The sequence below is a fragment of the Eumetopias jubatus genome, unplaced genomic scaffold, assembly GCF_037043125.1.
Source record: "Eumetopias jubatus isolate StellerSeaLion01/CBP00866 unplaced genomic scaffold, mEumJub1_p1.0 scaffold_15, whole genome shotgun sequence".
In the NCBI taxonomy this organism is placed as follows: Eukaryota; Metazoa; Chordata; class Mammalia; order Carnivora; family Otariidae; genus Eumetopias; species Eumetopias jubatus.
The window spans coordinates 221,013-246,229 of record NW_028274821.1 but is presented as its reverse complement, the minus strand read 5'-3'; the positions used below and the strand labels follow the sequence as shown (position 1 = coordinate 246,229).

At 41.9% G+C, this 25,217-nt stretch overlaps 1 protein-coding gene and 1 long non-coding RNA gene across 4 annotated transcripts in view; one reads left to right on the top strand and one right to left on the bottom strand.

The window, feature by feature from the left end:
- LOC114200755 (uncharacterized) overlaps positions 1-23,593 on the top strand; it is a 32,085-nt gene extending 8,492 nt beyond the window's left edge. Inside the window, exons 2-4 of one of the 3 annotated variants that reach the window (XR_015766835.1) lie at positions 11,220-11,318; positions 20,229-20,373; positions 23,040-23,593. This is a non-coding gene — a long non-coding RNA (uncharacterized LOC114200755). Of the gene's footprint in view, positions 1-11,219; positions 18,575-20,228; positions 20,374-23,039 lie in introns of all 3 variants that reach the window. The other 2 variants (XR_015766834.1, XR_003607515.1) reach the window with 2 other exon arrangements.
- Positions 12,258-25,217, bottom strand: part of SLC71A2 (solute carrier family 71 member 2) — a 71,264-nt gene continuing 58,304 nt past the window's right edge. The window contains exons 6-12 of the mRNA XM_028093054.2: positions 24,383-24,601; positions 22,396-22,509; positions 19,573-19,644; positions 17,866-17,978; positions 16,415-16,512; positions 14,683-14,825; positions 12,258-14,030 (exon numbers count right to left, since the gene is read on the bottom strand). Coding sequence (XP_027948855.1) covers positions 13,779-14,030; positions 14,683-14,825; positions 16,415-16,512; positions 17,866-17,978; positions 19,573-19,644; positions 22,396-22,509; positions 24,383-24,601 — 1,011 coding nt within the window. The 3' untranslated portion in view covers positions 12,258-13,778. The remainder of the gene's footprint in view (positions 14,031-14,682; positions 14,826-16,414; positions 16,513-17,865; positions 17,979-19,572; positions 19,645-22,395; positions 22,510-24,382; positions 24,602-25,217) is intronic.

Below are 25,217 nucleotides of genomic sequence, written 5' to 3'. Positions count from 1 at the left end.
TGATGGTTGCCTAAATTTAAACTAATTCTAAAAGCACTAAATTTTTACTTCTCTTTCTCCCATTTTTCAGGTATATAGTGTCATACCTTACATTCTTTTATTTTGTGAATCCCTTGACTAATTTTTTTAAGATTTTATTTGACACAGAGAGACACAGCAAGAGAGGGGACACAAGCAGGGGCAGTGGGAGAGGGAGAAGCAGGCTTCCCGCAAAGTAGGGAGCCCGATGTGGGGCTCGATCCCAGGACCCCGGGATCATGACCTGAGCCGAAGGCAGACACTTAACCATCTGAGCCACCCAGGCGCCCCATCCCTTGACTGATTTTTATAGGTGTACTGAATGTTACTGCTTTTGTGCTTCCTACTTTTTTTTCTCCTGCTTATGGTCCTTCCTTTCCACTCAAACAGTCCCCTTTAATAATTTTTTGTAAGGCTAGTTTAGTGGTGATGAATTCTTCTAACATATTTGTCTGGTAAACTCTTTATCTTTATTATTTTGAATGGTACCCTTGCTGGATAGAGTATTCTTTGCTGTATGTTTTTTTTCTTTCAGCACTTTTGAATGTGTCATGCCACTCCCTTCTGGCCTGCAAAATTTTTGCTGAAAAGTCAGTTCATAGCTCTGTGGGGTTTCCCTTGTACGTAAGTCTTTACTCTTACTGCTTCTAGAGTTTTCTTTCACTACTTTTGACCATTTCAGTTACTGTGTTTCTTGTTGTGGACCTCCTTGGGTTGATTTTGTTGGGGAGTCTTTGCCTCCAGATCAGGATTTCTATTCCTTCTTCAGATGTGGGAAGTTTTGAGCTATTATTTCTTGAAATAAATTTTCTTCCCTCTTTCTCTCTTTTCTCCTTCTGGGGTCCTTATAACAAGATTGTTATTACACTTGATGGTGTCATGGAATTTGAAGTCTTATTTTTATTTTTTATTATTCTTTTTTCTCTCTCCTGTTCATATTGCTTTCTATTACTGTGTCCTCCAAGTCAGTGATCTGTTCTTCTGCTTCCTCTAGTCTGTTTATTCTCTCTAGGTTATTTTTAATTTCAATAGTGAATTCTTCATCGCTGATTGGTTCTTTTTTATGTTTTCTCTTTGTCAGGGGTCTTACTGAGGTCCTCCACTTTTTCGTCAAGTCCAATATCTTTTTGTTGACCATTATTTTAAATTCTATATCAGGTATACTAATTAGCGCTCTTGCTATGATTTGTTCTGTTCTTTCATTTGGGACATAATCCTTTGTCTCTTCCTTTTGCCTAGCTCTGTGTCTGTTTCTGTGAGTTAGGAAAGTCAGCTACATGGGTCGCCTGGGTGGCTCAGATGGTTAAGCATCTGCCTTTGGCTCAGGTCGTGATCCCAGGGTTCTGGGATCGAGCCTCGCATCGGGCTCCCTGCTCGGCGGGAGGCCTGCTTCTCCCTCTCCATCTCCTGGTCCCCCTGCTTGTGCTCTCTCGCTCTCTCTGTCAGATAAATAAATAAAATCTTAAAAAAAAAAAGTCATCTACAACTCCTGCTCTTGAAAGTTGTGGTCTTATGAGGAAGAGGTCCTGTAGTGCCCTGCAGTGCAATGTCCCCTGCTCCCCAGAACCTGGCACTTCAGGAGTATTGCTTGCTGTCCTGTGTGTGTTGCAGCAGGGGTGTCCTGCTGTTTTGGCTAAGTCACATTTGCCTTCAGACCAGTTATCTGCAATGGCTCTCTTTGCCTGCTGTGGGCAGAGTTTGGTTCGTGTGTTAGTGGGCCTGTCTGGGGCTGCGTGGGGCTTGAATTGAGTCAGACCAGGTCTTTGCCAGAGGTGTAGTAGCATCAAACTGCAGGTCACTCTTCCTGTGTTGTCCCCTTAGAAGCTTTCATTGGTGGGCAGGTCCTGCAGTCAGACCAGATGTGTGCTCCCGGTCCACTGCTGGGGACACAGATGGACTGTTGTATGTGGTTATCTTTCTCTCCCCTGGGGCAGGAGTCAGTATGGAGTGGTGCTAGCTTCTGTTGGGGTGCTTGTTGCACGCTGCCGTGCTGTGGCTCTGCTTTGAATGGACTTTTATAAACATATGTTGGAGGGTGGGAGTCTGCAGGAGAACATGGGGATGGGGCATGGTGCCAACAAAGTCTGTGCCTGTCTGCTCTGTGAGGGAACTGCAGTCACCCAGGAAGACTGTGGAGGCTGAGACGGAGGGGGTGAGTCTGCAGAAGGACATGGGCCTGTGTGCACTGTTAGGAAGCTAGTTAGAGAGTGTTGAACTGCGCTGATTCCCATAGGTGTCTCTGTATCTACGCTGGAGGTTCAGATGTTGGATGACACTCACCAGCTCCTTTGCTCTTGGAGACCTCTTCCAAAGATTCCCGCTCCTCCGGCACCTGCTCTGAGATTAGTAAATAAATCTTTTTCTTGTATTCCTCAAGTGTTTTTGGAACTGCTAATTCTATGCTGTATCTCATTGGGGCTGTTTGTTGTGCTGTATCTTTAAGGGCGGCGACTCAGTTTACTTTCACCCTCCAGCTCTCCCACCCGATCCTTAAAGTTCCAGGTGCTAAGCCTCTTGGTGTAAGAACTTGCCAAACCAGTCCCATCTGGTTTTCAGAGTCAAATGGTATGGGAATTTGTCTTCTTTGGGCAGGTGCCTGGAGGGGCATATCCTCTCCTCTCTCCACACCTTTGGCACCCTTCTGTGGATAGTCCTGTGGGTCTTCTTGGCTCTAGACCACGTCTCCACCCTTCCTACCCTCCTCAGTATGGCCTCTTCTCTACATTTAGCTGCGGAGAGTCTGTTCCGCCAGTCTTCAGGTCATTTTCTGGATTATTTACACCAGTGCGGGTGTCACCTAGTTGTATGCATGGGGTGAGGTAAACACAGGATCATCCTGTTCCACCATTTTCCCAGAAGTCCTGAAATGGAACTGATTTTTTATGTTGCTTTTGTATTATGCAACTTTATTAAGTTCGTTTATTAGTTTTAACAGCGTTTTCAGCAGTCTTTAGGATTTTCTGTATTAAGATCATGTCACCTATATATAGAAACAGTTTTACTTCTTGTTTTCTAATTTGGATGCCTTTTATTTCTTTGTCTTCCCTGATTTCTTTGGCTCAGACTTCCAGTATTATGTTCAAAGGAGTGGCAAGAGTGAGCACTCTTGTCCTGATCTTCAGTGAAAAAAAGCTTTCAACCTTTCACCTTAGAGTATGTTTGTTTTGTGGACTTGTCATACATGGCCTTTGTAAGTTGAAGTATGTTCTGTCTGTGTCCTATTACTTGAGAGTTTTTTTTTTAAATCATGAAAGGATGTTGAATTTTGTCCAATGTTCTTTCTGCATCTATTGAAATGATGGGATTTTTTTAGCTTTTGTTCTATTAATGCAGTGTATCATGTTGGTTGATTTGCATATGTTGAACCTTCCTTGTATCCCAGTGATAAATCTCACTTGATCATGGTGAATTTTCCTTTTACTATTTTTTAAAGATTTTATTTGTTAGAGAGAGAGGGCATGCATGCACTCGAGAGAGAGAGAGAGAGAGAGAGAGAGATAACACAAGTAGGAGGAGGGGCAGAGGTAGAGGGAGAAGCAGACTCCCCACTGAGCAGGGAGCCGGACGACTTGGGGCGCTCGGGCTCCATCCCAGGACCCTGAGATCGTGACCTGAGCCAAAGGCAGACGCCTAACCGACTGAGCCACCCGAGCACCCCTGAATTATCCTTTTAATGGGCTGTTGAATATACTTTGCTAGTATATTGTTGGGAATTTTTGCATTTATCTGGGATATTGGCCTGCAGTTTTCCAGTAGTGTCCTTATGTGTCTTTGTTCAGGAAAATGGAGTTTGGGAGTACTTTCTCCTATTTGATTTTTTGGACAACTTTGAGGAGGAGTAGTGTTAATTCTCCTGTAAATGTTTGGTAAAATTTATGAGGGAAGCCATCTGGTTCTGGGCTTTTCTTCATTGGGAGACTTTTGATTACCAGTTCAGTCTCCTTATTAGTTCACATTTTCAATTTTTTTTTTTTAAGATTTTATTTATTTATTAGAGAGAGAATGGGAGACAGAGAGCACGAGAGGGAAGAGGGCCAGAGGGAGAAGCAGACTCCCCGCTGAGCAGGGAGCCCAATATGGGACTCGATCCCAGGACTCCAGGATCATGACCTGAGCCGAAGGCAGTCGCTTAACCAACTGAGCCCCCCAGGCGCCCTCAATTTTTTTTCTGATTCATTCTTGGTAGGTTGTATTTTTCTGAGAATTTTTCTGTTTCTGTTTGATCAGTTTGTTGGCGTATAGTTCATAGTAGCCTCTTTTGATCCTTTGTATTTCTATGGTATCAGTTGTCATGTTTTCCTTTTCATTTTTAATTTTGTTGGCTTGGGTCCTCTCTCTGTTCTGTGGCTAGTGTAGCTAAGGGTTTGTCAGTTTTATCTTTTCAAGGAACCAAGTCTTAGTTGGGGTAATCTTTCCTATTTTTCTGTTCTTTATTTCTGCTCTACTCTTTATTTCCTCCATTCTGCTAACTTTGGGCTTAATTTGTTCTTTTTCTTTTTTTGTTTGTTTTTTGTGTTTGTTTGTGTGTGTTGTGTTTGTATGTGTGGGTTTTTTGTTTTTTGTTTTTTTTAAGATTTTGTTTATTTGAGGGGCGCCTGGGTGGCTCAGTCAGTTAAGTGGCTGCCTTCAGCTCAGGTCATGATCGCAGGGTCCTGGGATTGAGCCCCGTATCGGGCTTCTTGCTCGGCGGGAAGCCTGCTTCTCCCTCTCCCACTCCCCCTGCTCACTCTCTCGCTGTCTCTCTCTGTCAAATAAATAAAATCTAAAAAAAAAAAGGATTTTGTTTACTTGAGAGAGAGAGAGAGAGCACGAGGGGGTGTGGGAGAGGGGGGCAGAAGGAGAGGGAGAAGCAGACTCCCCGCTAAGCAGGGACCCCGACATGGGACTCTATCCCAGGACCTGGAGATCATGACCCAAGCTGAAGGCAGATGCCCAAACATCTGAGTCACCCAGGTTATTCATTCATTCTTGAAGGAAATAGCATGAGAACATAACTGAAAGTGTTTTTTTTTTTTTTTTTTTTTTAAGATTTTAAGATACAACAGTCATGAATTCAGTCCAGATAGTCTGAAGAAGTATGTGCTAAGGGATAGAAGGCATATATCTCATTAAAAAAACCAGAAGCCCAGAGTCCCAGCTGGCAGGGGATGATGTCTACAACTGTTTTGTGGAATGTTCAGTCAGGAGCAAAGAAGAACATCCAGGCTGTCCCAGAACAGAAGCTCCACCCAGTGCTTCTCTGTGTTCCCTACCCACACCGCTTGTCTTTACTCATAAGGTCAGGGAAGGGGACACCTCCCCCTTTCCAGTGCCTTGTGGCTCTTACCCCTGGGTCTGTCTGTTCTCTCTGTTCCATAAGCTGCTCTGGCCCATACATCATTCTAGCTGTTCCTGACTCTCAACCCAGTGCTCAGGCCATGGGTGAGTACCTGTCAAGGACCTCTCCTGCAGCCTCTCCAGGGTAGATCCCAGGGGAGCAGAGTGGGTGCAGGATCAAAATGTGAGCAGACGTACTCTGGACTTACACAGGGTGAGACTGAGAACAGACTGCTCTTCACAAGATGAACTTTCACAGATAGTTTGCAGTTTGGGCTTTGGAGAAGGAAAAAATTAACCACCTTTTGATACCCACAACAAACCAGTCTTCAGAATAGTCCTGTGTTCCAAAAGGCAACTCTAAAGGTCAGAATGGTAGACATTGTTCTGGGAACTGGGTGGTGATTTTCAATAGGACAGTCAGGAAAGGCATCAGGGGGACAACGTGAGAATGCCCTGAGGTAGCAGCCAGTTTGAGGGATTTGGGGGTGGCCAGTGTGCAGGGGGGTACCAGAACTGGGGGAGGGCATGTGGAGTTTCTGGGCCTGTACAAAGGGCCGGAGTTCTTGGGCAAATGAGGGACAAGATCTCATAGATATTTGTCAGGACCCCTCTGGTTATAGTGTGGGAAATACATTGAAAAGATGTGGAGGAATAGTTCAAAATCATAAAACAGCCCCAGGGCTACAAAAATATACATCAGTTGTTAAGAATTAGATCTACACTTACCACCTTTTGCTTTTGCACGTTTGTCATCAGTTCTCCATTCTGATGTGGGGCTGTTTCTGGGTTCTTTGCTCTGCTCTGTGTCTGTCCCTCTTCTAACATCACATTGTCTTGGTTACTGTAGCTACAGAGTACTTCTTTTTTTTTTTAAGATTTTATTTATGTGACAGAAAGAGAGATAGCAAGAGCAGGAACACCAGCAGGGGGAGTAGGAGAGGGAGAAGCAGGCTTCCCGCTGAGCAGGGAGCCCGATGTGGGGCTTGATCCCAGGGCCCTGGGATCATGACCTGAGCTGAAGGCAGACACTTAATGACTGAGCCACCCAGGCGCCCCACTACAGAGTACTTCTTAAAATCAGGTACCATGGTTTCTTTTTCAAAATTATCATAGCTACTACACTCTTACCACATAGGTTTTAGTATCTGCTTGTGTATATCTAAAAAGATCCTGCTGGCATTTTGTTAAGAACTACATTAAATTTATAGATCAGTTTTAGGGAATTAGTATCTTTGCTCATTCTGCCTTTCCATTTATGTAGGTCTTGTTTGTTTGAGATCCTTAGTGCTTTGTAGTCTGCATGCAGATCCTTCACATATTTTGTTAGATTTAATCCTAATTTGGGGGGAAGCTATTATAAATGAAATTTTTGTAAAGCAAGATTTTTTTTTTTTGCTGAGTAAATTTTATGTACCTATATATATCTATATATATCACATTACTTTGTCCATTAAGGCATTGAGAGACCCTTAGATTGTTTCTGTATCTTGGCTATTTTAAATAATGCTTCAAACAAAATGGGGATGCAAGTATCTTTTCAAGTTAGTGTTTTTGTTTTCTTCAGATAATACACAGAAGTGGAATTGCTGGATTACGTGGTAGTTCTATTTTTTATTTATTGAGAAAACCACATGTTGTTTTCCATAGTGGCTGCACCAATTTGCATTCCCACCAACAGTGAACAAGTGTTCCCTTTTGTCCATGTTCTTGCCAACATGTTATTTTTATTTTTTTTATAAAAGCCATTCGGACAGGTGTGAAGTGGTAGCTCATTGTGGTTTTGATTTGCATTTTCCTGATGATTAGTGATGTTGGAATCATGTACTTTTTGGCCATCTATAAGTCTTTGTATTTATTATTAAGACTGACATTGAGCTTACTGCTTCTAGGAGGTTTATAGTTTCAGATTCTGCATTCAAGTCTAGTCTATTTTGAGTTAATTTTTGTGAATGGTGTAATATAGTTGTCCAGAGTTGTTCTTCTGCATGTTGCTGCCCTCTTTTCCAAAAACACTGATTTAACAGTCTGTATTTTCCGGGGATGCCTGGGTGGCTCAGTTGGTTAAGCGTCTGCCTTCGGCTTAGGTCATGATCCCAGGATCGAGCCCCATGTTGGGTTCCCTACGCAGCCTCAGCAGGGAGTCTGCTTTTCCCTCTCCCTGTGCCTGCCACTCCCCCTGCTTGTACTCTCTCTCTTTGTGTCAAATAAATAAATAAAATCTTGAAAAAAAAACAAACAAAACAGTCTGTATTTCGCCCCCAATTGTATATTTCTGGCTCCTTGATCATAAGTTAATTGGCTCTTTATGAGAGGGTTAATTTCTGGGCTCTGTTGTGTTCCACTGACCTATATGTGCCTGTTTTTATGTCAATATCATACTATTTGATTACTGTACTTTTACAGTATTGTTTGAAAGTTAGGGAGTGTGATATTCCAGATTTGTTGGTTTTTCTGAAGGTTCCTTTGTATATTTGGGATCTTTTGTGGTTCTATACACATTGTGGGATTGCTTATTTCTGTGAAAAATACAGTTGGAATTTTATGGGGATTCCGTTGAATTTGAAGATTGCTGTGGATAGTATGCATATTTAACAATATTCTTCCAGCCCATGAACATTGAATATCTTTCCATTTATTTTTGTCTTCAGTTTATTTCATCAGTGTCTTACAGTTTCAAGTCTACAGTTCTTTTATCCTTCTTTTTTTTTAAAGATTTATTTATTTGGGGGGGGGGGGCTTGATCTCACAACTGTGAGATCATGACCTGAGCTGAAACCAAGAGTCAGATGCTCAACTGAGCCATCCAGGCTCCCTGGTCTTTCACCTTCTTAAATTTATTTCTAGGTATTGTATTCATTTTGGTGCAATTGTAAATGGAATTGTTTTCTTAATTTTTCTGATGGTTCATTAACACTGTATAGAACTAACAGGGTTTTTTAATTTTGGTATATTGATTTTATATCCTGCAACTTTACTGGACTCTTTGTTTAGAGTCTTTAGGGTTTTCTGTATGTAATATTATGTCATCTGCAAATGGTGACAGTTTTACTTCTTCTTTTCCAATTTGGAGGCCTGTTATTTCTTTTTCTTGCTTAAGACTTTCTTTCTTTCTTTTTTTTTTTTTAAAGATTTTATTTATTCATGAGCGGCGGCCGGGGGTGGGGGGCGGAGAGAGAGAGAAGCAGAGGGAGAAGCGGGCTCCCAAGGAGCAGGGAGCCCGATGCGGGACTTGATCCCAGGACCCTGGGATCATGACCTGAGCCGAAGGCAGACGCTTAACCATCTGAGCCACCCAGGCGCCCATGCATAAGACTTTCAATAATATGTTGAATAAAAGTGGCAAGAGTGAGCATTTTTTAAAAAATTTTATTTTATGTTATGTTAGTCATCATACATCATCAGTTTTTGATGTGGTGATCCACGATTCATTGTTTTCATATAACACCCAGTGCTCCATGCAGTACGTGCCCTCCTTAATACCCATCACCGGGCTAACCCATCCACCTACCCCCTCCCCTCTAGAACCCTGTTTGTTTCTCAGAGTCCATAGTCTCTCATGGTTCGTCTCTCCCTCCAATTTCCCTCCCTTCATTTTTCCCTTCCTTCTCCTAATGTCCTCTATGCTGTTCCTTATGTGAAACCATATAATTGGTTTATCATATGTGAAACCAAATGATAGTTGACTTCCTCTGCTTGACATATTTCACTTAGCATAATCTCCAGTCCCATCCATGTTGATGTAAACCTTAGGTATCCTTAGGTATCCTTTCTGATGGCTGAGTAATATTCCGTTGTATATATGGACCACATCTTCTTCATCCATTCATCTGTTGAAGGGCATCTCAGCTCTTTCCACAGTTTGGCTATTGCAGACATTGCTGCTATGAACATTGGGGTGCATATGGCCCTTCTTTTCACTACATCTGTGTCTTTGGGGTAAATACCAGTAGTGCAATTGCGGGGTCATAGGGTAGCTCTATTTTTAATTTTCTGAGGCACCTCCACACTGTTTTCCAAAGTGGCTGTACCAACTTGCATTCCCACCAACAGTGTGAGAGGGTTCCCCTTTCTCCACAACCTCTCTAGATTTGTTGTTTCTTGCCTTGTCCATTTTTGCCATTCTAACTGGTGTAAGGTGGTATCTCAGTGTGGTTTGGATTTGAATTTCCCTGATGGCTAATGTTGATGGACATTTTTTCATGTGTCTGTTACCCTGTGGTGGGGGATGGGCTCAGTGGAAACCGGTTTTTGGGGGCTTTTGTTCCCTGGTTACTTTCCGTGTCTCTTCCGTGAGTCAGAGCAGAAGATACCGTTTCCAACCCTCTGCCTCAGAGCAGAGAGATCACATTCTGTTCTTCAGTGAGCTCTCCAGCCACAGTCTCTCCATTTCTTTCTGTGCTGCTATAAACTACAGGGTCCTGGGTTGTGCGCCCCTCCGCAGCGCTCTGAGTCCTGCCTCCAGGTCGGGGCATGTCTCTGCCCTTTGTGCTTCTAAAACCGCAGCCGCTCCCAGTTTGCACGTGTGACCCCACCGCTCCTGGTTTCCGTCAGGGGGGCTGCCCTATAAGTCCTTTCCCCGCCGCTACCCAGTCTGTGAGCCTGTGCCCGGTCCCCAGCGCGCGAGGCTGTCGCTCACCGGCGGTGTAGGATCCCCCGGCCAGGCTCCCTCCCGCTGCCGTTTATCCTCCAAAATCTGCCCGCGGAATCACGGCTCCCTGCTTGGTACCTCAAAACCTACTGCCTGCGATATTCCGTTTGTAGAGATCTGGATCTATTTTCTTACATCTCAGGACGATTTCGTGGGTGCTCAGAGTGGTCTGGTAGCTATCCAGCTCAATTCCAGGGACCAGTTGGAATAGGGTCCCCTACTCCTCCGCCATCTTTTCTGTCTCTAGTACAGCTGGCCCTTGAACAAGGATTTGAACTGCATAGGTCCCCTCTACATGGACTTTTTAAGAAATGATACTGTAGATGTATTTAAAAATTTTTTTTTAAATTTTATTTATAGACAGAGACACAGGGAGAGAGGGAACACAAGCAGGGGTAATGGGAGAGGGAGAAGCTGTGGGGCTTGATTCCAGAGCCTGAATCGAAGGCAGACGCTTGACTGAGCCACCCAGGCGCCCCTTGACTGTAAATTTCTAATGAAAAAGTTATTTTCCCTCATAACTAGTATTTTATTATTTTTTTAAAAGATTTTATTTGACAGGAGAGAGACATTGAGAGAGGGAACACAGCAGGGGGAGTGGGAGAGGGAGAAGCAGGCTTCCCGCCGAGCAGTGAGCCTGATGTGGGGCACAGTCCCAGGACCCTGGGATCATGACCTGAGCCGAAGGCAGACAGTTAACAACTAAGCCACCCAGGTGCCCCTATTTTAAGATTTCTTAACATTTTCTTTTTTCTAGCTTCCTTTATTATAAGAATGCAGTATGTAATACATGCAACATACAAAATATGTGTTGTTACTGTAAGGCTTCCATTTAAGAGTAGGCTATCAGTAATTCAGTTTTTGGTGAGTCAAGTTACATGTGGATTTTTGACCGCATAGGGACTTGGCACCCTTACCCCCAACGTTGTTCAACTGTACTTTAATGCTCAGTAGAAAAGTTAGGGGAAAACGTTAACAAGCTGTGGAAGATCCACATCCTTTAGCAAATGCAGATCTGGGTCACAGGAGAGGTGCCAGTGAGGATCAGAAGTTCACATAAGGTGTGTTGAGGGTGCCAGTCGCTGTCTTAGTCCCAGCCTGTCCTTTCCTCGGCACACACCTGTTCTGCTTTGTCAGCTGGCTCCGTCGGCTGATGAAGGGTGCTGGATAGAAACTGCATACTGAAGAAGAGGAGGGACTAACGGACTCCTTCCTGCCTTCTCATTTCCCACAGCTTCATTCTGGTGACGCTTCTTCATGCTGGCAGTGGCGGTTCTTCCCGAGAGTAGCAGCCAAACCCAGTTTGCAGTTTTTCCAGCACAGGCAGAACCAGGTACACTGTCAGCCCCAGCCATCACCCCACAGAACTCACTTCCTAGCCTAGAAATTCCATCACTGGTCAAGTGGCAGCCCTTCCATAAGAGTCTGGTTTAATAATTCAATGGTGGACATTGTTCCCTCAGCCTATGATGGAAATGTTCTGGAGATAGTCCTAACAGCTGTGCAACCTTGTGAATAAATTAAAAACCACTAAATTGTAAGGTTAAAATGGTAGATTTTATCCCAGTTTTGACATTCGTTATACTGGGTAAAGAAACTGCAATTTTGGTAAGCAATAGTAAAGATGTCACGAGAGCATTTTTTAAAAATTGTGGCAAAATATACACATAACCTACAGTTGACCATTTTTAGTTCAGTGGCACTGAGTACATTCACACTTTTATGCAATCATCCTCACCATGTCCATTTGCAAAGCTGAAACTCTACCCATTAAACAGTAATTCCCCCTTACCCTTTCCTAGTTCTGGCATCCGCTATTCTACTTTCTGTCTGAATTTGACTAAAGTGGAACCACACTGTGTATGTCCTTTTGTGACTGGCTTACTTCACTTATCATGTCTTGAAAGTTTATCCATGTTGTGGTGTGAGTTAGAATTTCCTTCCTTCCCTAGGTTGAGGATTTCCTTGTATGTAAATGCCATATTTCCTTTATCCATTCAGTCAACAGCAAACACTCGGGTTGCTTCCACCTTTTGGCTATTATGAAGAATGCCAGTAAATGGGTGTACAAATATGTTTGTGTCTCTGTTTTTTTATTTTAGATGAAAAAGCTATGATAGGTTTTTGAAGGGAGTCTGTTAAAAATCAAATTTTTTGAAAATATACCTCTTTTTTGCATTAGCTTAATTAAGGATTAAGAATTTAGTTGATACCCACCCAAAAGAGAACCCAAAGATCAATGGTACTATTTGCTTTAAAGAAACACAAGACATAAAGGTATCCATTGCAAATTTATTATGCATTAGGAAGCTTAACTTAAAAACCAACAGCATAGTAAAAAGATATGTTATCTCTGTTCACAGCAGAACAGGTTTCAAAATATATTTTCTTTTAAATGTGTTCAGTCAGTACACAATCCTTTTATAAAAGTTGTATATATATTTTTCTTTCAACACCTTCATTACATTTATAAATACAAGATTTACACAGCACCCCATCAAAAAAAATTTAAAACTCCTTACAAATATCTACATATATTTCATACCTATAAAACTTTCAGAGGAGTGCTCTGTTCAAGGTGGGTGGGGCCTAGTTAATGGTCGATTTACTGGTGCAGGAAAATACATATAAATCTGTAAAGTTTTCTGTCCATAGAACATCTTGAAAAATTAGCAAGACACTTATTGTGAAACTGAGCTTCCTAAACCACATTTTAGAAAAGAATCTGATGTGCATATTCCCATGAAATTCAAAAGTCAGATAAACAGATGGAAATAAAGACCCGACTGAAAACCGATGCATACAATAGAGCAGTTAAGGCAGGAGTGAGATGAACGAGAAAAATCGAGAAGACAGAAGATGCAGCAAGGAGCAGATGGTAATAATGTGTTCTAGGAGTCTGAACTTGGATATAAACTCCACTGGTATCCGGTCACTAATTAATTCTCATCCTCACTTAGGAATATTTGTATTATTGAAAACTTTCTTAGAAGCTCCCTTCAAATTCTCTGTTGCCACCAGAACACTAGATGTGCGTTTTTCTTCTGTAAAATTACCTGGAATCTGACCAAAACACCAGGGCCAGCGATCTGAGTTGCTAGTTCTTCATAATTTAAATTTTTAAGAAAATTTTCCTTTTATCTAATATAGGTTATCACTGATCATTATTAATGTCCAGAGGTGTATGTGCTGAACTTCATTCTAGCCAAGGACAGGAAGTAGAGACAAGGAAAGGAGAGTAAGATTTGGGTTTCTGTTGACCTTTGAACAAAGGCAATAGATCCCTGATACTGAGTGACTCTTGGAGCGGCCGCTCATGAACACCCGTGGGCTAAGCGGGCACAGATCAGAGAAACAGGAAGGAAGAAAATAAGCAGGGACTTTTTACCTCGGATCTTGCCAGAGATGGCAGTCCACTCCCACCCTGCACCTTCCACTGAAAAGGAGATGGAAAAACTGCTATCACTCTTCCTCCAGAGTTATTCAAGGAAAGCCATCCTACCAGAGGTAAGAAATCTTTCTATTTGAGTTTCAAAGTTTGGACTCCAGATGACTTTGAGAGTTGCAAAATTTGCAGGAAACTACTTTGAATATTGTTCTAATATACCACAAAAAGAAGGAAAGGAACAGGAGCGGGGCGGGGGGGCAGTGGAGGGATGGAGAGGGTTACTTCTCAAACCTGGCCATGAAGGGTGCCACTAGCATCTCCCTTCCAGCACCATGGAGTCTCCGTGTGGTGTGGCTCCCACGGCTCTCAGAGAAGGCATCTGCAGAATCCCGCTTTCTGCCAAGTTCACAGCTCAGTGCACTGATTCCCAGACTCCTCGAAGGAAGAGAGCTCCCAGATGCTGCTGTCTTGCAACAGTGGCTCAATGTCCTCATCACTGGCCTGCTCTGGGGTGTTGGTCAGGCTGCCGCTGATGCTGTTGCTATGTTTTTGAAGTCCACTGCCTTTATGGTATTCAGGGATGAATAAGGCAACCAGGAAAGACATGAGAACTATACATGCCCCAAATAAAAACGGTGGGCCTGGGATGACAGCTCCCTGAGGGGCATGGGAAACAAACGGAGATAAAGGATTCGGTTAGTCTTCAAAATTAGCCCTGGACTCCCCCAAACCATCCAACAGTAAATCATTTTCTCATAAGCAAATGTTTCATTCAGTATCAAGGCCAATTCCCATAGAGCCTGTGTTTGGAATATGACAGAGGGCAACTAATCATTGTTCTTTGCACCACTTTTCAACAGCCTTTAAGTGGCAGTTGTGGGTCTCCAGTCCCCATCCCGTGACCTCACATTATGTACTCTGTTCGTGAACATCAAGAATTTTATACAGAAATTTACACTAAAGGAACGACTGAAGAAATGTAGTAGAAAAAGCACTCTAGCTCAATTCCTAGCAGGGATCTAGGTCATTTCACATTTTATTTGGCCTTCGCTGGGCTTCACCAGAGGACAGGATTCCGATCAGATACTTGTGTAGGTAAAAATGGACTCTGAACAAAATTAAGACAGAGCTTTTTGCAGAAGATACTACATCACTGAACTGACCCTTCCTCAATCCCAGGAAGCAGTGAACAGAGCACATACAAGAGAAACATCAGATGAACAAGAACATTCTCCAGATTTAAGTTCAGATTTTGCTATCATCAGACATCAGACATATGGTTATAAAACTAGACTTATCACCAAATTACCTGCAGGGCAGCATTGTCAGAATTCAGTTCTGGTTCCAACTCAGTCAGTTCCACATGGAACATGTAGAATATGAAGCCATACAGTGCTGGCCCCAGGCCATTACACAGCCCTCTTATTCCAGTTATGATCCCCTGGGCGACTCCTGCATGAGAATGGAGAGAAGGGAGCCCGTCTTCTCAGAAAAGCATCTCAAGATTAGGGACTTAACAGTATTTTCTTACAAACTGTGATACTCTGCTCAGCTGGACTGAGTATGAGTAGTCTGTGCTAAGGGAAGTAGATTAGGGACTTCGCCCATCATAGTTCCATTTGGTGCACAAATATATTACGGGTTTTACTATGCCCTGTTAATGTTGTCCTAACTCTCTCCCCTAAGATCTATAAGGAGATGAAATGACAGTGATGTTTGTGAAATTTCTTTTGGGGCCGAATTCCCCACGTAACAGTTAGAGCCTTCTTATAAATGGGGAATAAAAAAATGAAAAAAACTCTAATAATTATTCTCCATTTATAGGCAATTTCCACTTTTCTATGGAATGAGATTTTCCTCCTCTACTCATCTAATGATCCTTTTACAGGAAAAATCTGCCCTTTGTCTCCTGGAGCCCTTTATATGAGTCCATAGCAGTCCCAAAGTTGTGTACTTGGGGCACATTCACACAGACTGCTCCTCATGGTGAGCTCCTCATGGTAACCTGCACTGAAAAATCCCAGAAGTACCAACTTCTAATGTGGCAGATAAAATATTAGCTTGAATCATATGAAAATGCATGTTTCCACAGTCAAAATCGTTCAAATATGATTCAACTTAATGTGTTCCAGTAATGTTGTACACTGACATTTAGAAACATCTGTATTAGAACATACAACCATAACAGCCAAAGAGAATTCATGTCATGAAAGGCCAGATGGTGCCTGTCAGACATCAAGGCAGTGCCCACAGCTGTCTCACTTCTTCAGATGTAACACCTCCCCAAGGACACACAGCCAAGGGATTTCCCACAGGGTGACACACAGAATCTGTGACACTTTAAAAATGGGTATGAATAAGATGGCTAATTTCTGATGTGGAAAAGTAGGTGCAATGAATTAATCTTTTCCAATCTAGTTTTTTATTAGAACTTTTAAAAAGACTCTAATGAATTTAAAAGATTTTCCTTCTAAAATTCACTACTTCCTGACTACTTTAGGTGAACCATTAACAGATGGAGAAGGAAAGGATTAATTCTGGCAGTGGGAACTGCCTGACAGAAGCCAGAGGTTCACGATGAGTCTAGATGGTAGAGTGCTATTCTCCACGTGGTGGTCTCCATTTTAATTGTTTCCAAAGTACACATATTTACTTATTTATCCCCTCAAAAAATCATTTCCTAATTTAAGCTAATGGACTTTGATTCCAAATTAAATTTCAGTAATTATGGTGATTAAATAAAGAACTCATTGCTTTACTAACCAGTCTTTCCTTATTTGACATTACATCTGTTAAAAGTGATTCTGGTGGTAACACACACGAGAAGACTCAAAACTGAAGAGAGAAAATGGATAGTTTTGTTTTTTGTTTTTATTTTGGATAGTTCTATTTCTAATCCTTAGTATTCTGAAAGTCCAGAAGCAGGAGGGAAAAGAGAAAGCTGTAATTGCTGAGAAGGGACCACATGGCTATCACCTGCTCCGTGACCTGGAGTGTATCTTAGCTAAAGGAGGAAAACGGGAAGGGGACAGCGACCTCACCTTGCTGATCTGACTCTGCATTCCGAGAGACGAGGGCGCTGACTGCTGGAAATGTGATGCTGGACATGGCGGCCACCGTCCCTGCTGCCCACATCATCCTGCAATGACGAGCGACTGCAGTCAGGTGGCAGGCCAGCCCTAAGGAGCTTACCATTCAGAGTACAATCTGGCAGAACCACAAAAAGCTTTCTGTTTTCTCCTGTTAGGTTGTATTTATTTTTCCCTCTTTAAAAAATGGATTTTTTTTTTTTTTTTTTTTTTTTTTTTAAACCTGGAAGGTCCTACATCATACTGTTAATGATTACTTCACAGCTGGGAAGATTTCATTATTTTATGTTACCTCCTTCGAAATCCGTTCTTCCTCCTTGTTTGCCCATTACCATCTTTAAGATGTATAAGCTCAATGAAGTTCAAAAGGATTTGTTTCTATAAACACCACATCTTCCTCACTGATTTTCCGCTTTTCTCTCTGTGCTTCTCACCTTCGCACTGCCCTCGGGCTGCTCAGTTTGCCACCCCTCAAGCAAGTGTCATATGCCACCAACAGAAACAGAGACCTGAAGTTCAGGGTCACTATGAAAGGAACTAAAGTATGAAGCATGAGTGTGAGCAAAGTGAGGCCCTCATCAGGCTGAAAACCTGTTTGGCCAGACTTTCCTTGGGGAGGCTAATGTGCACGTCCTTAACTGAAAAGAAAAACCCTTGCAGGTCAGCAAATCTTTGAAACGTAGCACAAGTCTGACCAAATCAGCTACTGAACCAAAGTTCACAGGACTGGAATCTTCAAGAACAAGAAGAATCAACCATTGAACCACTGACCACATTTCTAGCTCCTCTAAGCATGTGTAAAGTGAGGATCAATTCTCGTATGTAAAATGGAGATAGAAAATCTGGTATTTGGTAAGCAGGCACATACATTTCCTCTTACTCCTCAGGGCTTATTTTGAATTTCCTTCCTGTTTATGGGCATCTAATGTGCTAGCAGTAATAACTGCCTTAGGGCACACATGGTTTTGGAGATATTTGTGTTCGTCTAACTCGGATGCTTAATGTTACAAAGGTTATGTCACTACCCAAAGTCACTCAGCTAATTATGGCAGTGAACCCCATCATACCCATTTTTTTCTTGTCTTCTTGTGGACTATGTGAGGTCACTAAAAATTGACAAATATGTTTAAAAAGCAGACGTAAAACTTTTTTGAGGCGTTGGAGGAGGCACACACATCCAGTTAAATAAGAACTTCACCGCTGAGGCAAAGGCAATTTAACAAAAATCTGAGAGTACTTACCCTCCGTCCTTCCCCACATTAAGTCTAAACATCCTTTCTGAAATACTGAGGACACCAAACCAGCAAAGTAACCCTTGCTTCCTTCACATCACATCCAGCCAACTCAAGTCCTAGAAGATGCTTCCGTCTGTTAGTTCATGAGGATGCAAAGGAGAGGCTTACCAGGCCTGAGATCCGAAACCATACCAGGCTAACTGGAACATCTGGAAGCCCAACCCTAGGAGGACAGTATTCTTATTCCCTAATGATCTCATCAGGATGGTAAGAAAGACTGTCTGTAAAACAAAGGAGATAGTCTTGAGAAACCATGTGAGTGCACAGATTTGATGCCAGCTTAATGAGGGGAGCCCATTTACAATGACCAAGGGCCTCTACAGGTACACAGTCTGGCCTGAGAGCAGGGAAGCCACGCAGTACTGACGGAGCTTTCGAGTCGAGCTGTGGAGGTTCCGAGGCTAACCTGGGGCTCAGAGCCTTCAGAGCCCTCCCCAAAGCCTGTTTATCTAATGCTTTGCTAGCACTTGCCAAAGGTCATCATAGCTGTTCACCAATTAATCGTGATTGAGAAGCACACGACTCAGACGCTTTGGAGAAATGCCAATCACTTCACCACCAGGGAAGAGCAAACCCCTGCTGAACGTTTACAGACTATGTGGGATTCTGCTGGAAGTTCATGGTGTCAGAAAGTTGGACTAATATAAATTTGACTTTTAACAGATATATAGTCTGCTAAACGACTAGCTCAGATAGTCTATAAAGGCAGAGGATAAAAGAGTTTTGGCTAACGGACTCACCAGAGTTGCTATAAATGCAAACCAAAATCATGAGCAACTTGAAAGTTCAACATAATTGACATTCACTAAAAAGTTCGGTAAGAAAAAATAAAAGGTTTTTTTTGCCTTGATGCAGTCCTTTGAGCCTTGTCAGTTCTAACGTTTGGGCAAAACAGTCTCATAGCCGCCTTGTTTCTCCTTGAAGAGCACTCTGCTGGGCCCCATGCTATAAAGCAGCATGAAGCCGTTTCAGGGAGTGGCCTCTAGGCAGTTCCATGTGATACCGTGAATATACCCAGGCATGTCAGTGAGTTCGTTTAAAGGTCATATACCCTGCCTTTTGTGGTCCTATATTTATAATGGGTGGGGAAATGTTTACTCATTTCATATGTTCTAATGCACTCATTACCACACCTCTTCAGTCCTGGGGATAGCAGGGTTTGGAACAGTTACTGATTTCATTTCTGTTTTCCACTGCTACTAAACTTTCCTCATTAACCAGGAGAGTGCTTCTTTATTTTAAGCTTATTTTGCAGTATATGGAGTTAGACTATTGGTGGTTGTAAAAGCAAATTGTTATTTGCTGAACTGACCAGTAGAGGTAAAAGGTATCCTAAAAAGTACTGAAAAGCTGTATTAAATTCCTCCTAAATTACAATCTCAACATTCTATTAAAAATGATGGTTCTGGGGTGCCTGGGTGGCTCAGTCGGTTGAGCATCCAACTCTTGATTTTGGCTCAAGTCATTTTTGGTGTCATGAGATCGAGCCCTGTGTTGGGCTCTGAGCTCATTGTGGAGTCTGTCAGAGATTCTCTCTGCCTCTGCCCACCCCCCACCCCCACCCCCTGGCTGCCTCTCTCTCTCAAAAAAAAAAAAAAAAAAAAGATGGTTCTGTAGACTGTATCCATGCCTGTTTACTGGGTCTGATATTGTACACCACAGATATAAGAGATGTTACCGTGGCAGGGGAGGAGAGGGGTACTGACAGAGGGGTGCAGGGGTTCCCCATGAACATTTATTTCTTTGCAGTTTCCTGTAAATCTGGTTCTCTCCAAATAAAAATGATAAAGAAAAAATGGATGAAATGACACTCACCTGAGCCACAATAGAAAGAATTCCTACCATAGCTATGAATGCCGCAATCTTAACAGATCCAAAACCTATGACCTGTGGAAATGGAAAGAAAACACTTTATAGATAATATAAAAAATAATCCCCATCTCCAACCCACCAAGAGACAAATATAACATCACCAAACACTAGAGAGAACATGAAGAAAATGATCTGACTTTTGGTTCTACCAACAGAGAATCTGCTCATTAGCCAAGTCAGTGGCTCTCAACCTTGGCTGCACATTAAAATCATGTGGGCAACAGAGAAGGGGAGGGGGGTAAGCACTGAAATGCTGTAACCTACTTGAGACTAATTAAATTCAGACTCTCTGGGCCCAGGCCCAGGCATGTTTTAAAAAGCTTCCATGGTGATTCGAGAAGCAAAGTGAGCAGGCAATAATTTATAAGCCTCTCAACCTTAACAGAAGCTCTGAAAGGCTAAAAGTTTAGGTTTTAAATACCACGTTTTTAAAAAGTCAAGTATTTTTGCCCTCTTCTGAAATCCTATAAAAATCAGGAAAAGGACTTAAAAATTATTGTATGCTTTCTATTCATTTAATAAATGATTGTCTTGCTTCTAGTTACACAACGAGCTAATAATCTTTTTTTTTTTTAAGATTTTATTTATTTATTTGACAGAGAGAGCAAGAGCACAAGCAGGGTGAGTGGGAGAGGGAGAAGCAGGCTCCCCGCTGAGCAAGGAGCCCAATGCGGGGCTCGAACCCAGGACCCTGGGACCATGACCTGAGCCGAAGGCAGACGCTTAACGACTGAACCACCCCAGGTACCCCTATAACTAGCTAATAAAAGAGCTAGAATCTCAGGTTTCCAAGTCAGTGCTGCTGGCAAATAGCCTATTACTTGCTAATGAAACCCAACTAAAAAAAATTGGAACCTGAAAAGTAGCCTTATTTCTCAGCCTGTATTTGTAAATATAAACATATACATATTTAAAGCATCAAGAAAGAACTTAAGTATCCTACAATTCACCCATTAGAAGTATACAATTCGGTGGTTTGAGAATATTCACAGAGTTGGGCAACCATCACCACAGTCAATTGTAGAAAATGTCATCACTCCTCAAAGAAACATGGTACCCCATCAGGAGTCCCATTCCTCCAGCCTGTTCCTCTGTCCGGCCAGTGATACACTTCCCTGTCTCTGCCTTTGTTTTTTCTGAGCCTTTCATGTAAATGGAATCAAACAATATATGGTCCTGGTTTCTTTCATTTAGCATCTTTTGACAGGTTGTCCATGCTGCAGCAGGTACCAGCACTTCACTGCTTTTTATTGCCAAACAGTAACATCCTGCCATACAGTTCATTTGTCAATACATTTCATCAGCTGTTTCTCCTTTTTGGCTGTTATAAATACTTGTATAAAAGTTTCTACGGAGACATGTGTTTTCATGTCTCTTGGCTACTTACGTAGGAATAGATTTGCTGGAAACCCTAGTTTGAACACTTGAGGGACTGCCCAACTCTCTCCCACCCCATTTTACATCCCCACCAGCCATGGGTGAGAATTTGCCTTTCCCCACACCTTTGTCTGTGATTACAGCCGTCTTATTTAGCAGGTGTGAAGAAACACCTCTTTTTGATTTGCATTTCCTTGATGGCTAATGTTAAGCACCTTTTCATGTGCTTCCTTGGACGAGTATCTATTCAATCTTTTTCTGAATTTTTTCAGTTGGGTTGTCTTTTTATTGTTCACTTACAAAAGTTAATACTTGATACAAGTTCCTTATCACATATATGATTTACAAATACCAATTTTAACTCAAATGTGTGTGTGTGAACTGCTCTTAAAAGCACAAATATAGAACAACCGAAAATGATTCTGATTAACTGTTAAATGCTGGTGCTGGTGCCATAAGCCAATACATACAGGAAAAAAGGGTAGAAAAAGAAAATATCCATAGTTGTTTTTTCTGAAGGAATGAGAGGATTTTTCACTTCCCTAAGCTTTCCCATTTTTCCTACATTAAATGCAGTTAATTTAATGCATAATTTAATTACAAATGCACATATAATTTTCTACATTAAACGTGCTACCTCACCAGTCTTCCCACTAAATCTCCAGCATCTGCCCACCCCAGATGAGCAAAACTGAAAAAGGACTGGTTGAAAAAAGTTTTACTTATATGCCACCATATAAAATATTAGTCTCACACTTTCAGAAAAATTGTGAGATGGGTGAATTTAACAAGTTTCAATTAAAAATATCCCCAGAAATAGAGGAATTTATCTTAGGAGGAGGCCTGCTCTGCCACGTGGAGTAAGCCCCGAGAAGGACTTCCAGGGAAATCAGTAAAAGACCAGGGCAGGATTTGCTATGGAAGGACCTCGTGTCTCTGCAACCCCAGAGAAACTGAAACAACAGTTGGAAAGGGAGCTTGTTCTGAAACTGCCTTAAGCCAGCTGCCTTGATTATTGCTTGTGAGCCCCCTTGAAGTCTACAGCAGCACTGAGTTATATGGCCTACTGAAGATGTCCCAGGTCAGGTCCCATCAAACAAACTTGACCTCTCTCTGAAATTTAATGAAGATTTAAAACATTATGATAAACTTTGTTTATGCTAATTCTCAAGGAAATTTTTCCCAGATTAAACATTTTACAGTATTTTAAAATATCATATTACAGGTCCGCCGACTTCTAATTATATGTCAGCGCCTATACTTACTATAACTAGAAGCAACTCCACACATTTTTTTTCTCTATATACCGTTTTCCCCACAATACTTTTCAACAGATCCTAACCTTTGGTTTTCTTCATGTTCTAAACCTACTAGGCACACATTACCCACCTGTCTGAGATAGAGAAAAAAACTTGAATACTGTCCAGCTTCAGGAAGGTATGAAAGAAACACAGTGATGCAAATTAATAAGACAGTAGAATCTTTTCCAACTTTCTTCAGTGACTAGGAATAAGCAGAAAGAGAAACATGTAAAAAGCAGGCGACACTGAAGTCACTGATATTCCAGGATATTGGCTTCGTTGTTTTGTTCTGTTAAGGTGAATTATAAAAGTTGAAGGGACTACAAAAGCAGGTAAACATTAACGCTGTGGTTACAAGTCCTCTATGTTTAAAGTATTACAGCTTAAAACCAAAACAAGTTTCCCCCACAAATACTTGCTCATCTTTGTTAACCATACTGGTTCACATCCTATGAACAGACCCTGAAAAAACATTGTTCCAGAACCTTTTAAGAAAATCTCATCTCTCTTTCATTCATAATATAACCCTTTTAAGTCCATAAAGAGTTCAGGGTTTTTACAGTATAAATTTACTATATTCTTTAAGATGTTAATAATATTCAATTTGCCTGTAAAACTGGTAGACAAATAAGTACGCTCCAGTCATGGGGTCAGTGACAAGATTCTCTAACCAGTAACTTTTGAATGTTACAACTTTGTCTAAAAGTCCTTCTTACATCTCTTTTTACACAGAATTTCTGAGAAGACCAAAAGGTGTGTTGTTTTCTAAGGACTGGGGAGTGCTTCAGTGCATCCTAGGGTCACCGTAATTGTAACCTTCATGTGTGAACAGCAAAAGCATCTCACGTCTATGGGGATTGGCTGCCTGCGGTAGGCCTGGAAGAGTACACGGCAGCAGTCGGAGTTTCCATGCATAACTTGGTCACTACATGACAAGAAAGTGGGAGACCTGACGGGCCCCTGGGTCCACGCCTGGGTTCCTTCTCTAAGCACCTCCTTCTCAATGTCTGACATCATGGCACAAACAAAACGAGCAGGGTCCCCAGGTCATGACCTGAGGGATCTTTCTGGAAAAAAATTTGATGAGTTATTTTTCTTTTACACATTTTTCCTAAAAGGTGTTTAAAAACAGCAATCAAATCTCTGGTTATTTTTTTCTGCACATATTTTCTTCAAGAACAATTTCAAGTCAGATAAAGTGGGAAAAGGGGAGGGATAAGATTCTTCTTCTCAGTACTTTTTGTTAATAGACTCCTTCCAAAAAAAAATTAAAAATGCCAAAAATTTGGGCGCCTGGGTGGCTCAGTCGTTAAGCGTCTGCCTTCAGCTCGGGTCATGATTCCAGGTCCTGGGATCGAGTCCCGCATCGGGCTCCCTGCTCCGCGGGAAGTCTGCTTCTCCCTCTCCCACTCCCCCTGCTTGTGTTCCCTCTCTAGCTGTCTCTCTCTCTGCTGAAAAATAAATAAAATTCTTTAAAAAAAAAATGCCCCAAATTTTAAAAAGTTACAGGAAACAAAGAATCCATTCAACCTGCAAAATACAAGTTCAAAGCCTCTGGTCAAAGTGGATGTATATTAACAACCTAGAAAATAACTAGTCAGACCAAATCTATTCATCTTTTCTGAATTTAACTGAATGAAAATGAACACTTCAAACAGCCACCTTCATTTTGTTTACCAAAAAAAAAAAAAAAATGAAAACCACCATGCAATAGGAAAAAAACCACTTCCTTCCTAAATCCTCATCAGGGATTAAGGACCTTTTTTCTCTCTTTCCTTAGGATACCTACCACCCACTTGACTTAAAAATAAATTCTAGGGGTGCCTGGGTGGCTCAGTCGGTTAAGTGTCTGACTCATGAGATTGAGCCCCGAGTTGAGCTCCACGCTGGGCATGGAACATGTAAGAGTCTCTCACTTTCCCTCTGCCCATCCCTCTCTTCCTCCCTAATAAAAAAAATTAAAAAAGGAAAGAAATATAAATTCTATACATTCCTTGGTGCACAGACACCTTCAGGCCTTATGTGCAATTAAATTTTTGTTTTTATTTTTGCTGGAGAAAGAAATGGATATTTACCGCAAAAGGGTCTGCTTGTTTCCAAGAAATCTTAGCTCCCCAGGAAAGTGGTCTCATTTTCTCTGGCAGAGATTCTGGAACAGCCAGTAAGATGAAGCAGATGTCCAGAAGAGCCACCACTGTGGCCACCAGCACAACGAGGCGGTCTCCGTAACTGGCTGAAAGGTATGCTCCAATGGCTGGGCTGCTGACCAGACTGGCTGCAAAGGTGGCTGAGACCTGTGGAAAAGCACTCTCTCACCCAGGGTCCCATCCTTTACCACATGCACATGCAGAAAGCACACACTCACTCAGCCCCACCTGCTACAGGTGCACACCTATGTTCCTGCGTCTTACACAGGGTCCCACAGATATGTACCTACAGCCATCCCTCCTTGGCTTTAAACAAAACAAAAGGAACGTGTTGCACATACATTTTAAGAATGAAAGAGAAAGTCATTTCCTTTTAAGGACTTGTTCCCAAACTATGAACTAAACGGAGATATCCTGAAAAGCTACAAGAGTACAAAATGATCCTATTAGAAATAAAAATTGAGAAAAACTTCCCCATGAATAAAACATACACACTTTAGTCGTCTTTAATTGGAAAACAAGGACGTGGGGAGAAAGGGCATGAAAAAACAATGTCTGCAGGGCCAGTGTTGTAAAACTTCCAAATTACTCAGGGACTGTGTTGATTTCATAGCCTAAAAACATGCACTGTTTTACTATTTTATTATTGGTGACCATTGCATTAGCACAGAGAAGGGGAAAAAAAAATCCCTGATATTCTTAGAGAAAAAGCTCAACAACAAAAGAAAAACAACAAAGACGTGCTGAGAGACAGTTGAAGCTT